Source organism: Vidua chalybeata, chromosome Z (genome assembly GCF_026979565.1).
Source record: "Vidua chalybeata isolate OUT-0048 chromosome Z, bVidCha1 merged haplotype, whole genome shotgun sequence".
Taxonomy (NCBI): Eukaryota; Metazoa; Chordata; class Aves; order Passeriformes; family Viduidae; genus Vidua; species Vidua chalybeata.
The window spans coordinates 40,509,336-40,525,505 of NC_071570.1; the positions used below are offsets into that span (position 1 = coordinate 40,509,336).

At 39.3% G+C, this 16,170-nt stretch overlaps 1 protein-coding gene across 1 annotated transcript in view; it reads left to right on the forward strand.

Annotated features, from left to right (window-relative positions):
* The first annotated feature begins 1,399 nt into the window (after positions 1 to 1,399).
* MTMR12 (myotubularin related protein 12) overlaps positions 1,400 to 16,170 on the forward strand; it is a 33,038-nt gene continuing 18,267 nt past the window's right edge. Inside the window, exons 1-6 of the mRNA XM_053932656.1 lie at positions 1,400 to 1,558; positions 9,330 to 9,384; positions 10,521 to 10,660; positions 12,364 to 12,436; positions 13,537 to 13,667; positions 14,289 to 14,382. Of these exons, the coding sequence (XP_053788631.1) occupies positions 1,400 to 1,558; positions 9,330 to 9,384; positions 10,521 to 10,660; positions 12,364 to 12,436; positions 13,537 to 13,667; positions 14,289 to 14,382 (652 nt within the window). The remainder of the gene's footprint in view (positions 1,559 to 9,329; positions 9,385 to 10,520; positions 10,661 to 12,363; positions 12,437 to 13,536; positions 13,668 to 14,288; positions 14,383 to 16,170) is intronic.

Genomic DNA, 16,170 nt, shown 5'->3' on the forward strand with positions numbered 1-16,170 from the left:
AAACCTCTAATGAAAGCTAATCTCTGAGTTGTTTCAAGTTTTTTTGCCAAAGAGAAGGTGATTAAATCCAAAAGACTTCTCATTCCTTGATTCTGAAAACAGGGAAATTGTTTTGTTTCTGAATTGAAACAGTCACTCCATTTAATTTTTATAAATGCTGTCTTATAACTCCATGTAATCTTTTTTTTTCCTCCTGTAGTTTTCCTAGGTCTGGGTTTGGAGCAAGGTAAATAAAGTGCTGTATTAAAAGAAAAAGAGGGGGGAATGATATAAAAAGTGTTTATCACTAATATTTGAAGGAACTGTTGATATTCACATCCTATGGCCTACTGAAGTTTGTAAAGTATGGAGGTTTTTTGTAAAAATATTTCCATAAAGTCTACTCGGGAGGAATTGTCACCTGGATTACCATTCACCATTTGAATTGTTGGGTAGTCTCAGTGCATTGCCACAGGCCGTTTACAGTATTTGCATTGTTCTGTATCCATATAAAAACGAGGCTTTTAAAAGTAACCTACATACCAGTTAAACCTGGTGTATATTTACAGCTCTGATTATACAGTGTTCAAAGACAACATTCCAGGGAGGCTGTGGCTGTAACACATTAAATAGGCATTGGACAGAGGACTTCTAGAGGTGTATCAGCAGTCACATTTTAAAGAGTTTTGAGGATTATTTAATGGAAAACATGTTTTATGTCATTTTTCTTGCACTTCTCCTGCCATAAGTAACACTCTGCATCTCGATGCCTTGTTTAGACTTTCTTTAATGCTGAGTTGCCTTCTGAGTGTGCACAGATAGTTTAGCATCTGAGTTTAGCAGTTTAGCAGCTGAGTGAGGAACAGTGCAATAGATGAGTTAAACAAAGTTTCGATGCGATATTAGGAATAAAGTCTTTACTGTGAGGAGGGTGAGGCAGTGGCACAGGTTGCCCCGAGAAGCTGTGGATGCCGCATCCCTGGGAGTGCTCAAGGCCAGGCTGGATGGGGCTTGGAGCAACCCGGTGGAAGGCGTCCCTACCCACGGCGGGGCGGGTGGATTCAGATGAGCTTTAAGGTCCTTTACAGCCCAAACCATTCTGCATTTTACGACTCTGTGGAAATGACGGCTGGATCAAGGAACAGGCCAGGAGCGGGAGGTTCCTGCAGCTACGCAAAAAAGGTACGTGGTTAGCCCGAAACGGAAGGAGCGGCGGCGGATGCCTGCTGGCTTCAGCCGCGCCCTGCAGGCCGAGGGCAGAGCTACGAGGGCACTCCCGGGGCACACGGGGCAGCCCAAAGGCCCCGCGGCTGCTGAGGGGCGCGGGCCCCGCCCCGTGAGGGCGGGAGCGGCGGGGAGGCGGTGCCGCAGAAATGGCCGGCGCCGGCCGGGGGCGGGCACGGGTGGTGCCAGGCCCGTGATGCGGCTTGGCGTCGCTGCGCTGCCGCGGGATCGCTCCTTCCGCTGCCTCCCCGCTCGGGACGAGCGCTGGGAAGCGCCGCCGCCGCGGGCCGGGGCCATGTTGGGCGGCGGGGCCAGGGCGGCCAAGCCGTCCTTCGTGTCCTACATCAGCCCGGAGGTGCGGGGCCGGGCGGGCGGGGCCGGGCAGCCTCGGGCACCCCGGCCGGGTGCTCGGGGCGCAGGGAGCGCTGCGCGGGGCGGGGGGAGCGGGGCCGGGGCCAGGGCCAGGGCTGCCGCCGGGCACTGCAGGGCTCAGCCTGCCTGGGCTGCCCGGGGCGTGGAGAAGAGCTTAAAAAACAAAGCTGGCTGGTCAGCGGAGTTCGTTCTGTAAGCCGTGGCCAGATGTCAGGCTGCGATTGTTCGGCCCGTAAGGTGGGACTTTCCGACCCTGTTCTTATTGTCCCTGAAGAGCATCACTTCACGTTCTGCTCGGTGAGCTCCTTACTCTTAGTTCCGCCAATGGAAAGCCCTGGATATCCTTCTTTAACAGCTCGGTGTTGAATTCTTGGCAGTGTGTATATTTCTGTGTGTATCTTTGGTATTGTTCTGCCTGTTGTCCTTTCACTTATTTGTCGAAACTTATGTTGACAGCTTGATCAAAGTAACCTTAGACTCAGTTTACTGAGGTCATCTTGTTAGCACATGGTATTAGGTCAGTATTGTTTTTCTGTATTCCATCATTCTTATTCCTGGTAAACAGCTGTTTTCTAGGAAAATAATTTGATGAATATGAGCCATAAAGTGTTGGGATTTTCCCTCTCCTAGTTCTTTGTAGTTTGTGTCAAACTGATTCTTCTTAATTGTTAATTCTCTTGAGAGCTTCTTAATGAAGAGATTTTGTCAATGTTGTTAGTTAGTGCAGAGTGTGTCACTGATAGGACCTTGTTGAATCTGCTGTTTTTATTTTACACTGGATCTTAAAGAACAATTAGAGTTGTTACAACTAAAATCAGCTATAGTATTTAAAATTTTTTTTCTTAGTTTGTGATAGCAAATCTGGTTTTTATATGTTTTTCAGTCCTGGTGGCTTGTAGTTTCATCGGTTTACTTTGAAAGTTTTATCTCTTTCTTGTATTTCCATGTGAAAACAGATGGAAATGATAGGTACAAATATTTCTGGAGTCAGCAAATATATGCCTGTCTGAGGTCACTTTTTCACCTTTAGAAAGTACCTCATAGAAATATACAAGGAACTGAATTTTGTGAAAGAAACAACTTCACTTGTTGGACTTACTAGAAGACATTTCACCATTTAAATGAGTGTGGTGTATGACTAAAACTTGCTAGAAAAAATGGCTGATTGAAAAGAGCACAAGTAATATATACACAGTGCAGCAAGATACCAAATAATAAAGAGTGCTTTAATTTGATTTTAAGTGCAGTGGTGTAATGCTTCAAATATGGTCATGATGGCTGCAGGAAGAGTAGCTAAGGTATGTAACACTGGAAGATGAGCTCTTTTTGAAATATCCTGATTCAGTAGGCATTGCTGTCATTAACTTTTTACGTGTTCTTGCTGCTTTTAAGCCTCTCAATGTTTCACTTAAATTTAAGAATTTCATGCACTCTTGCAGCAGGAACTTTGTGTTATAGACATGAGTTCTGCCATAGAATGGATGTCCCTTTTGCACCTTCAAAGACACAGTGAAGCTGAGGTCTGATGTGATTAGCAAGTAAAGCAAGTTTGACTCTGCTGTTGACAGCATATGACTGCCTTAATGGTTAAACAGGAAACTGAAGACTTTAGTAGCTTTTGTGAGAATTAAAAATAAAATTTTAGGTGTATGATGAAACCTGTGAGGCTATTTTGTTGTCTAGAAAAAGCATGTTGATTAAATATCCTAAAGTAAGCAGAAGTGAGCCTATCTCACAGGGCTTTGTGGACCCAGGAAAAACAACTTCCTGAACTCAGGTTTCCTGTACAAGTTAACTTCCATGTAGTTGAGTTTTAAATGGAACTAGACTGCTAAAACAGTGGAAATTCTGATTTATTTTATGTGGAACATAGTTGGGTCAACTGGGAGCTTTCATCAAGGTATTTTAACTTCCAGGTGCTTGGGGAAGAAGTACTGGCAACAAGTGTGATGCTTCCTCTGGCAGGCCATGTCAGAAGGTGGGAAACAGCAGTTTAGGGGCTTGATGAGCTTGAGATTTCATCTGTGTAGGATTGGAATTAATGGTGGACTTCTCCATTAATTTGCAGAGCGTTGCCTTGAATCTCTTTGTACTTCCAGCCTGAGGCAAGATTTCGGATCAACCACTATGCAGTGCAGAGCAATAGAGTTGTGTTAGGGGTAGCTCTCCCTTGCTTGCAGCCTCTAGCTTCTGTGGTCTTGTCCTGGTTTGCCTGGGAAGCTGTTTGAAGGCCTTAAACTGCTGCTTCCAGGTTAGGGGAGCCCTGCAATAGGGAAATTTACAGGCAGAGCTGAGGTTTTGGTATTGGTTTTGGGTTTCGCCCCACCTTGTTTAGTCCATTTTCTGATACCTGGGGGTCACTTTCGGCAATACTCTGAAAAATAAAATGAAGTCAGCTTTAAGCTGCTGTGTGTACTAATTTGAATATGAAATGAAACAGGAACTCTATCTGTTAATATATGACCAGATGGAAGCAAGGAGTGAAAAGAAAATGCTGCCTATTAAAGAAACAGAAGTAGTTTTTGTTGTGAAACCCCAGAATGTTTGGAAAAGCAGCATTTCTAACATCTGACTAAATATAACCTAGTTAGGCTCTGCTATATGGAACTGCAAATCAATCAGTGGTCTGTTGAGAGTGAGACCGTAGGATGTTGATATTAATGACACACTTCCCCTCAGGACAGACTTGGCTACTCTGCAGGAAGTGGGGTAAATACTAGGGTATAAAGTCAATGTTTTGACATTTCAGATCACAGAATATGTGTCTGTGGAGACAGTGAAACAAGGACCAGTGAATTACTTCATGATTTCTGACTTTTTTAGACTTTGAAAACTGAAGTTACGATCTAGCTTGTTTGACCTGTTAATATTTTCCTAAAAATCTTAATTTGCATAAAAAATTAGATTTCAAATTTGATTTCAAGCTCAAAGTTGGTATTTTTGCATGCTTTTTTTAAAATTAAATCCTTGATATTCATTCTTATGGGATGTTTTTTCCTGTGTTAGCCTTTCAACTATGGAAGAGGTTGTTCTGATGCATGCTGCTTATCTCTGAAATCTGGGGTACACCACAAACTGCTTAGGGTAACTTTCATGCCTCATGTGCTGTCTCTTAGATCTTGCACTCATAAGCACTGTGAATACTTCTTGCTTGTAAATCCTGGTATGATATTGTGTAGTGATCAATCTTAAAAACATATGTCCCTCCTCCAAAATTGGGGTGGTGGAGTTGAAGGGGGGAACAAGGAATAGGAGTTGGTGGACAGCTGGGCTGATATGGGGGAAACTAGGCATTGATGTCAGAGGAGATGGACTGGACAATGTGAGGAAAGAGGAAAGGATAAGAGATGAAACGGATGGGGAAAACACGTGCTATGATCTAAGAGACTTCTGGATAAGGGAGCTGTGAAAGGAAGGAAAACAAGCAGTTAGAGATTATTCTCAGCAATGTTATTAAAGTGTAGTAAGCATACGCTTACTGTGGGTTGTGTGGTGTACAACATGGGATTAGGCTTGTTTGACCAACAAAGAGTCCTTGAGAAAATACTAGGTATGTAATGTGGTTTGTTTCTGGATGCAAAATAGATACTCGGCATTTGCACGGGTGTTTCCTCTTTTGCATGGAATTCCAGTGAAACTGTTCCACAAAAGTTTATTTTACTCAGGAGCACTGTATTCACTTGTTAGAGCATCACAACTGATTTGCAGGTCTTTTGGTACACAGTTTGACTTTCACAGCTGATAACTTTCTTAAGTATATATTTATCTTTATTTCACCTCTCTTTTTAGTGAAGTAAATATGAAAAAAAAACAGATGCTCATAGCAAACCTCACCAGGATGTAGATCTTCCCTGCACAGAACTTACTTGTGGAAAACTATATAAAAACATCAAAGTATTCAGTATTCTTGCAGCACTGTTTGCTGTCAGCTTTGAAAGCTGTCAGCTGTTTCAGACAGTACCCTGGATAGCCTGGAAGTGATCACTTGTTCCTTCATTATTTGAATATTTCAAACATATTTTCTCAGCATGTTTAGTAATGTTTAGTGTGTTTTTCATTGTCAGAATTACCTGTAGCACAAATGTCCAGCTATGGATCAGTAGAAGCGTTACTGTGGGGTAAGGTAGGTTCAGAGTTTACAGTTTGAAGCAGCAGACTGTATGCATGGTGTCTCTGCTGGGGTGATGGGCAACATCCAGGATCAGTAGGCACATATCTGTATGTCAATAATGATGAAAAAAGCCCCAAACAGATTCTCTTATCAAGGTCTGGATTCTGGCATGCAGGGAATGTTTTTCTCTCTTTACTTATTTCCAGTACACAGTTGTTTACCTCCCTTTGGAGTGGGAGGAATTGCTTTCAGTTGTGGTGACACTGTATGACAAAAAGCAGAAGTCATTTGGGATTCCTTTCCTGCTCCAACCATTAAGACCCTGTTAATATAACATAACTCCTACTTGACCTTGTTGCCCTAAACTTTGTTGCCTCACTCATGCCTTCAGCACTTGGAGAAGATGTGTCTCCCCAGACAGGCTTGAGGAAAATACTTTAACCCCTTTAAATACATTTTTTGGAGGAGAGCTGACTGTAGTCCCTTGGTATTGCAAACTGTGCAGTTGTTCCTTATATTTGGGTAAAAAACAAGAAGAGAACTTTACTTAAGGAAAACAGGTTTTGGTTTTCTGTTAGCAAGAAGGGGGATATATTATGAATTAATTTGGTGTGACATGTCAGCTTGAAGCTTTGGCATGATTTGGTGCTCTCTACTGTTAAAATTGATTATTAAAGGGCGTTGCCATATTTCCTACCACTGATGGAGAGCCTGGAAGAAGGAATATGGCACAAAATAAGTGCACAGGTGAGAAGCATCTCTTAGAAAGAAGTTTCTAAAACCTTCATCAGAGTTGAGGTTTTTGCCTCAGAAAATACAGAAACAAAGTTAATTTTCTTCATTTGCATGGTGTCCTGTGGGTGACTGCTTTTAACTGTGGCTGGTAGTAGGGCTTCCCATGTTTTAAGTAAGAAGTGACAAAATGCTGCTTGGGGCATTCCGAACAGGGGAGCTACAGATGAAAAGCTCTTTCTAGAAGTTTGCATGGCTTTTAGTGGTCACATATGGAAAGTACTTGCATGCTTAGCTTCAACAAATGGTCAGAGGGTGAAGATTTCTGAGGTCCAGATGTATTCAGTAGCTTGCAGAAGGGGACAGACTTCTGCTTCCCTTTCTTTTGTTTATGTGCTCATCTGACCTGTTGATGAGCCAGTTCTGCTAACAATAGGCACTAACAATAAAACCAAATATAGGACAAGTACATACTTCCCAGCTGATTTTACAAATCAAATTACCTCACCATGTTGTCAGACAAACCTAGGGATAAAGGAGTGGGTGGGTGACTCTGAACGTGTGACTTATTAAAGGGGCGTTGAGCATAATGAATTGAAACAGGCTCTTCAGTTAGTTGTAAGATCTGTGTTGCCCCAAAGCTTATACTTGTTATAAAAATAAAGTTGAAACAGAGTGGAGATGGCAGCTGAATTTACATGTGTGTCCTATACAACTTGAACTGACTCACAGTGAGTTAATTTTTCTTGCAGATCTTTTCCTTCTCACTGAAAAGAGCAAATACAAAATGTGGCAGCAGTAAAATCTAATGTATTTTCATACCCTCCCTAGGAAAATGAATGCAGCTGCATGGGTTCTTCAGCAGCACTCATGGCTTGAGGTCTAGCTATATCTATCTATATGTATCAAAAGCACCTTTAATATGTTTATGAATTTTGTGTGGGAACATAAATGTTGAATTTCAAATAGAACTCTTCTGGAGGCTTAACTCTTGGAGTCTGTTGAATGTTATAGGAATTCTGCCTATCATAAGCACTTCAGTGTCTGTAGGCTTTTTTCAAGAAAGTGAAACTGGATTTGACAAGGTGATCTCAGTGTTTGTGGTCTCTAATCTGCTGTGATGCGATTTGATTAAACTTCTAACTATGTGAGAAGATAACAAATTTTAACTTGTAACCAAAAACTTGTAACCACTTGTTAAGATTTGCTGTTGAAACCCGTTAAAAAAACTTTGTTGCATTTTATCAAATGAGCTCAAAGAACTTCTTTGGGTCAGATTTTTTTTCTTCAGTTCAGTTTTGCCAACACTAGCATAAACTGGTACTCATGGTAATAAGTACAAACAGTGTATGTGCAGAACAGTAGTTATTACATTCTTTCTGGCATCTCCCAAAGTCAGAGGTGCTGGAAAAGCACCTGGCTGGTACAACTGCTTTACTGTTCCGTGGAAGTGATTGTTGGCATGCAGTTTGCTGAGCAGTGTTGCATGTAGATGGACACTAAGAGTGATTGTATAAGGCAAAGCTGTTAAAGGTACTTGTAAACCTAAAGTTTAGCTTACAGTTATCATTGGTGAAGAGATAATGCTGGGGAAAATATATATTTCTCCTCTAAATGCAGAAGTATTCAGCTTAAATCATAGTAGCATTTTAGCTAACTTTTTAGCTGGCAAGCCTGAACTTTGATTAAATATTATTTCTACAGCATCCACACTTAGGAGAGAAAGGCAGCAAACCAGGATTTGTTTTTTCTATTAGCTATCAGCTGTAGTTATGGATTTCTTTCTTCACACCACTACTACTTCCATTTTATAACCTTTTTCTCTTTTCAGCTTATCTTGAACATCTCTGCTGTTCTCATGATGTATTTTCCTGGTGGTTTTAGCTTTGCTGTGCAGCTTTCAAACTTAGTTCTAGGTCTTCGGAGTATGGAGTGCAAGTGTTTATATGAATGGCAGAAGCTGTTTATTTTAGTTTATTTTTGTACTCTCAGGGGCTTTTGTTTCTCTGTATTTAATCCAGGAAAATTATTATTGCTTATATCTTCTTTTGATTCCTTGCCTTGAATTGCAGTAGGTGACTAGATGCTGGTGACAAACTAAAATTAGCTTGCTTGCTGCTGTGCATCCGGGGGGGGGTTTCCAGTTAACTAATGGTTTTCCAGAAAGACTCCAATGCATGCAAAGTGATTTGGACTTGGAGGAGGAAGTTCTGAACAGGCTGAGCAGGAAGGGTGTAGCATCTCCTCTAGTTTAATAGTCTTAGGCTGGAGATTTTAGCCCATCTGCCAGTGCCTAAAGGCTAGAATAAGCGACACAGAGAATTTAATATGTTTGCTTTGTGCAATTTGGGTCTAAACTAAAGGATCACCTCTTAGTTCCAAGATACTGAAATACCTTTCCATATAGTCATGTTAGTGCCGTTTAAGTAACTTCTGTACTTTAGTTGAAATGTGTGTAAAAAATCAGAAGCAGGGAGTCATGGATGAAACTTGAAAAACTGAAGGGTACATTAGAAACAATAGTAACTCATACATGGAAAAGCTTATGAATGAGCTGGGAGATGGTGCTGTAATACTAAGTTTATGCTTATCCATTTAGGTGTGCCGAGAGTACTTTAAAAATATTGGTAATGTTTTATTTCTGTCTGTTGCACAAACAGTCCACTTTTTGTGTGTTCACAAATGCATGTAACTGACACTGTGGATGTCAAAACAATTACTTAGCAAATAGACTTTTGATATTAAGTGGAAAGATCAAATTGCAGACGTACACTCCTTTCATTTAGGAGGCTTTTTTCCTTAATTTTTATTTGCCAGAATGTGAGGAATTAAAGTGGGAAGGTGTAGTTCTTTACAGCATGTGTTGAAGGTATAATCTTTTCAAAGTAATAATTACTCTTTCTGTCTTTAGGAGATACACATAAAGGAACCCATAGAAAAGGAAGTAAATCCTCACTTATTACCAGGTAACTGTTGTATATTACTAGATTTAAGTAATAAAAATTAATGATTAATGAATAATATTTAAATATTTCCCTGTCTGCAGCAAACACTCATGTGACATCAGTGTCACAAGTTGTAAAATACAGGGTTTGGTTTAACAACCCATGCAAGTTGAAATGTTTTTAACATCTTTATCTGCATGGGATGTTGAAACTTCTAAAACAATTTTTTTACAGAGTTCAGTATCCTCATGTAATCTGTATGTGGAGAACAGTTAACACTTGAGTTTTCCCTGTTTCTTAAAGTTGGGTGGGTTTTGTTTGTTTGGAACTGAAGACAAGAACTGTATGAAATTTACCTTCTAGTGGCTTTGTCTCTATTGTGAGTTACTTGGGCCTTCCAATGTTTCTTTTACTGGCAATATTTTCCTTTGTAATTTAAAATGACTTCTTGTATAAAAATATTTTCTAAGATAAGGAAAGACCAAATACATATAAAAGTTTACAATAAACTAGTATTCTTCTGTTGGGTTTCCTACACTTTTTAGACCAAGAGTCTGTCTGATCACATCTGTTAAAATTTTACTTAAATTTGAAGTTCAGTTCCTATGAATTCTAACAGAACTTAATTGACTATTATTTATGCAAACTTTTATTTGAGACTTCCAGAATAGCCTTGGGACCTGTAAAATAATCAAAGTTATGAAAAAATAACTACGCTGAACCTGAAATAATAAATTTAAATGTTTCAGCATTCTTAAAGTTTAACAGTAAGGAAGAGTGGAATAATTTTCAACTTGTTTATTGACTATATAAACTGCTCTTACTTTTTTTTTTTTTTTTTTTTTTAAACTACCCTCTTGAATGATTGCTATTCTTTTGCCATTTGGAGTAGGCCATGACACAGGTACCTGTGGTTACAGAACTCCCAAACATCTGCAGTTCAGGCCTTCTGGAATAACATTACTAACTTGGAAGGCTCTCAATGTGCTGATTCCAGGAGCTGCCTTGTAGTGGCTTTGTGTAACAGTGATGAACTATCTTCAGGCATACAGTTCTGAGAAACTGTCAGGAAGTTATTGCTGCGACTGAGATAACAATTGAAATAATTCAATTGTAAATGTCAGTTAATGTTGCAAATCAGTGTATCTTCTCCACAGGTGAACTGCTGCTTTGTGAAGCCAGCACAGTGTACAAGTATGTGCAAGAAGATGGGTCAAATCGTGGCACTTACGGGAAACTCGTGTGCACAAACTTTAAGATTTCTTTCCTTGATGATGATTCTGCTTCAGATGATAACGTAAGAAAACAAGTCTTCTAATTATGACTAAACAAATTCTGCATAAATAATCATATCTTCCCCGTATATAAGGATGCAGAATGAACATAAATGCATAACTTTTCCTAATGGGTGCAAAATAACTTGAGTCAGTCTGCCTCTGCTTGATCCTTCCTCAAGCTCTAATGACTATTTTAAGCAAAGGCAGTGCAAGCATTTATGTGGACACTTATATTAGATATAGTTTATAACTCTTTATATTTTGTGAGTTGGTGAAGCTTCAGTTAAAAGAACCTATTGTTTTGAAAACTAATCAACAAAAACTGATTTCTGACTCTTTGTCTTGGTAGGGTTTGTGGAAGTGAGAGTGTCTCTGATGGTGGATAACATCTGCCTGATTTGACTTTGGGCTACATCTGCAGAATCATTTCAGGCTGTACAAGACTGAGTAAGCTGATACTCAGCAGAAATGCTCTGAAAAATTATGTGGCTCAGTAAAACTATGAATTATTTCATTCAAAGTCCAGTGTTTACTGAAAAGATTTTAAAACCTAGTACTGTTGAGCTTGCAAACACTGAAAAAGCTAAAAACTCCCTAAATTTTAAAAATTATTTCGATCTTTCTTCCTTTGGTTTAGGTGCTCAAATTGAACTGTCAGGGGAGAATGGTAATGCCACAATGCTTTTGATGAGCTTAAGCATTGAAATAGTTTAGTCCATTTAGGTGCTAGAAGTGAAAAGAGAGTCTAATGGCTCCCATGTTCAAGGTGATCTTGACATTTAAGGACATTGAGAATAATATGATTTGACATGTGTTGATTGTAGTCAGAAGTTTCTATGGGTTAAATTTCACAAAGTTTAAACATTAAACTAAGGCTTTTGCAGCCAAGTACAGATTATTGGACCTTCTGGAATTAAGACAAAGCTGCAGAATCTTTTGATGTAAATCTCAAGTGATCTGTGGAAACTTGGTAATGACCATGCTAATTTCTGGTCCATTGCTGGCTTTGAACCTTGGGTTTATAACATGCCAAGTCAACTATATTTCTTTTAACAAAAGTTCAGGGTTAGCTACCTGCTTCAGAGTACTGCAGACCTGGAAGTAACTGGAATAAGATTAACTCTGTTCACAGTAAAGTATAATTTGCTGATGTAGTGTACATCAGCTGTTAGGTAACAATATTGAAAATAGTGTTTAACTGTGGCATCACTAAGATGCCATTTTTAACTGTACTAATGGAAAGGTAGAAGTGAAGGGAACTCCAAATCACTTCAAGTTTGGTTACACAGTAGATAAGGTAATTGGGTTGTGCGTGTGTCTTCACTTTACCCGGTCATAAATCTGTTTTTAATGTTAGTATGCTCTTGGGATACTTGTTCTTTTAAGAGACTTTGTATTCCCTGCCAGGTTCTCATAGCAAGGAAACTTGTCATAAAGGGGCTTGGATTATGTGAAGCTACTGTATTTCCTGTTTACTGCAGTGATTCTAGTTTGAAAAGTGACTCGCAACAGAAATGTATGCTTTGAAGCTATTTGAAAAGTAAAAACTGTACATTTCAAGCATGGCTGAGACTTAAAGAAAGCTATATTGTGTGTATAACTTGTGTTTGTATTTTAATAACTGTTCTTCAGTGTCCTGCCTTACACAGCTTATAAGAATAAGAAGTAATGCAGAAGGTGGTACTGCAGTGTAACATTTCTGTGATTTTTTGCATGTTTCTAGGAGCCACAATTTAAAAATAAGATTGTAGGAGAAAATGACATAACTCTGCAATGTGTAGATCAAATATATGGAGGTAAGTCAGCTTTTTAGCCCTGGGGGTCTTAGAGTGCTGGTGCTCCTTGTAGAAATACATCCTTTTTAGAAAACAATACATTTTTAAAAAGCAGCTGCAGTTATATTTAATAATGAAATGACAGATAAGAAATATATCAGAACCCAGTCTTATCCCTCAAGCTTGTCAAATTAATTTTCATTTACTTGATTAATTGTCCACTGGGACAGACATGATTCCTGCAAAATGCAGTGGTTCAAAGCAGAGAGTGTACTGTGAAAAGTCCCTAAATTTGCTAGACAAGGATCTTCTAATGTATCAACTATTTCTATAAATATTGATATATGCACTTCATTTGAGCAATAGCAGTACAGGTACCAAATTCTCAAACAATTCTTTTTGTTTGTCTAAGGGAACTTTGTTTTATGAGATACATGATATCTTCACTGTATTAAAGGACATAGAAAAGGAGGTTTTAATTGCCAGCTAAATCAAGCGCTTTGTATGGGGGCTTAGAGATGTGCCAATATTGCTAAAAAAGATAAATGAGAATGGGGCTGATAATTTTAAGTATGGGAAAGCTTTATTGAGAATCCTGTTCTTGGACTAATTATGAGTATTCAGAGCGTTTACACACTCTGGTGGTGTGGATTTGTGAAGGAGTGAACTGGGGCAGACCAGTGATGGTTATTAGACGCTTTAGTTTTATGTACAGTGGCCCAGCTGGCAGCACTTGACATTGTGAAATGGTACATCCTACTTCCTGGTGGTTAAAAAAATATTTTTAAGGAACTTAGAATGATCTCAGATGTCTGGGGACTTCCCCTTGGGTAAAACTACTTAATTGTTCTTTATGTATCTTGAAACTTGGTGTGCAGTCAGAATCTGAATAGATATAACCACTGAGCGGCTGGTTTGCTGCAAATTTGCTTTTTACCTTGTATGAAGTAATTTGATGGGTTTCAAAAGAAAAGGCTTGCCAGCCTGTGTTGTAGGATGCTTGTTTTGTCTTGAGAAAACTTGGGCTTGAATTAGTTTCTTGAGAATTCTGGAAAGTCAGTCAGGGACTACCAACATTATAAGTACCTTTTTGATATTTACTTTCCTTTTTAATTTTGCAGTTTATGATGAGAAAAAGAAACTTCTAACAGGACAGCTAAGAAAATACCCAGAGAAGTTAATTATCTACTGTAAAGACCTTAGAGTATTTAACTTCTGCCTGAGATACACCAAAGAAGAGGAAGTGAAAAGAGTACGTATAGTAACTTAATTTGCTTTTCTATTTTTAGCTTGGTGTTTGATGTTGTGAGGATGAGGGAAGGATGAAATTCACGCTGAAACTTGGAAATGTTTTCTGATCATTTCCAGCTAAGACAGAAAATAAAAGATAGATTTTATTAAACATTTATTGTGCATAGCATTTAAAAGACAGGTGCAGTGGCTCTTTAAAGAAAACTGGAACTTGGGAGTGATACAGGAAATTAGCTCCAGCTCAGACAAGCTGTAAAGCTGTTCTATTTGTGACGTGTAATTTCATTTTGTTTTAGACTTCAGTATAGTGTTACTTTCCTGATAACTTTAGTTTTTTTGAGAAGTTAGTCTGAGCTCCAAACTAAGAGTCAAGTAACTTTATTTAAATAAGAGTAATTCTGGAGGTGGAACATATATAATACTACTTAGACAAAGTAGGCACAGTGTCTTGTAGAAAACAGAGAAACCTTCCTAAGTCAGCTGTTGGGGATAGAACCCATCATTTTTGTTTAAAACCTGGATGGAGGGGTTGGTAAAAAAAAGAAAAAAAAGACATTTTTTGACACTGGCAATCTTGGTGTGTTAATTTTTGGTTGGGTGTTAATTTTTGGTCCTTTTTTAGATCGTCAGTGGTATAGTTCATCATAGCCAGACTCCTAAGCTGCTTAAACGTTTGTTTCTGTTCTCTTATGCATCAGCTGCTCCAAACAACACAGGTAAATGCTTTCTTGATCTGTTTGCTGCATAATTAGTTTGTTAAGCAGTCTGGGAGGTCTGTAGTTGAGTTTGTGCTCAGCTTATGGCTGTGTTCTGCTGGCAGGTAGCCTTAACAGATTAATATTTTTTTTTTGTTGTACATTGTTGAGCATGTTGCTAAAAACCTCTAAATTGTCCCCTGTCTCCAAAATTGTTGGTCTTGGTGTCCTTCAGGAAGTTGCACAGAAATTTTCCAAGCAGGAGTAGCATCCCTGTATTGAAAACCTATTGTGATTAAAATGTGCAAATGGTTTTCACATGGTTCATCTAGAAAATATTTGCTTGTTTTTATAAGTGTGGTTTTTCTGTATTAGTGCTGTGAACCAGACTTCCTGCTGTTAATTCTGAAATTACTGCATTTGCAGTGGCATCCTATGAGAAAGTATTTCCCCTTTTGCTCTTATTTGCAAGCAATACGCTTCTTCCAGGTAATTGCAAAAAAACCATAGGTTTGCAAGGCATCTGACTTCCTCTTATATCTGACTTATTACATAATCTTCCCACTTGATCAAACTTGGCTGAATAATACATTAGGCTGCAAAATTCAGGACAAAAAATTGTCAGTGTACTTTCTAGCATTCCGTAATTCAGACTTAATAGTGCTGTTTTGAATTAGGAACCTGATCCTTAGTGCACCAGCAACACCAGCTCCTTTCACAGAGGGAGGTTTTGATATATGAAAGGTATTAGTCAAACACTTACCAAGTCATGTCAAGGAATTTCAGGATCATTTGAGGTTAGAAGAAGCCTCTGGAGATAGTCTAATCATGTTCTTGTCCATATGCCCCTCTTCAGAGTAGGGTTAACTGCATCAAGTTTAGTCATGTCCAGTTGGGTTTTTAATATCTGCAAGTATTGAGACTTCACAGCCTATCTAGAGGGTCAGTTTCATTGTTTGACCCTTCCTGTAGTGAAAAACATTACTGTTACATGTATGTGGGATTTGCTGTAGTTCAGCTTGTCTTGTCAAGTCACTGTCACTGTCTTGCCTCTTGTCAAGTCACTGAGTCTGGATCCACCTTCTGTGCTCTCCTCCCCTGTTCCACCCCCAGTGTGTATATACACAGGGAGATTGGCCCCTGCTGAGCCCTCTTTTCTGAGTGATCCCAGCTCTGTCTCTCCTCATATCAGCCCTTTAATGATCACAGAGGCCCTTCACTGGACCTGGCCCAGGAGCCTTCAGAGGGGAGCCCAGCCCTGGGCACAGCAATGAAAGCAATGGTGCCTTCATTCAGCTGGTACACAGTGGCTTTGCTAAATGCAGCCCAGGAGCACACTGCCTGTTTGCTGCAAGGAAGGGCACACTGCTGGCTCAGGTAGTTCCTGCAGGCTTCACCTGAAACTGGTGTTCTGTTTCAGCTGCAAACAACGGAAAGACTTCATACTTTTCTAGGTAGAGACTGAGCCTGGGAGAAGCCTTCTCTTTACATTGAAGTGCTGTCCCAGAGTTCTTTCCTATTTTAATAGCTGTTTTCAGTAGTAAGTGGTTTGGTGTCATTCTTCATAAAATTACTACAGGATAAGCCAAATAGACTGTAGAATTTTTTTTTTTTGTGTCTCTCACAGTGATAGCTCTGAAATCTTGTCTCTAAGAACTCATCAATAATGTTGTGTTCTGAGCTGTAAATTTTTCATCCACCTTATCATCTTACAGTGAAAAGTTTCAAATTGCCATTGTGTCTTCCATGGAAATTATAGCTCTGTTTGCTATTTCAGTGTTAACTGATATTTCAGAATGTGACTTAATT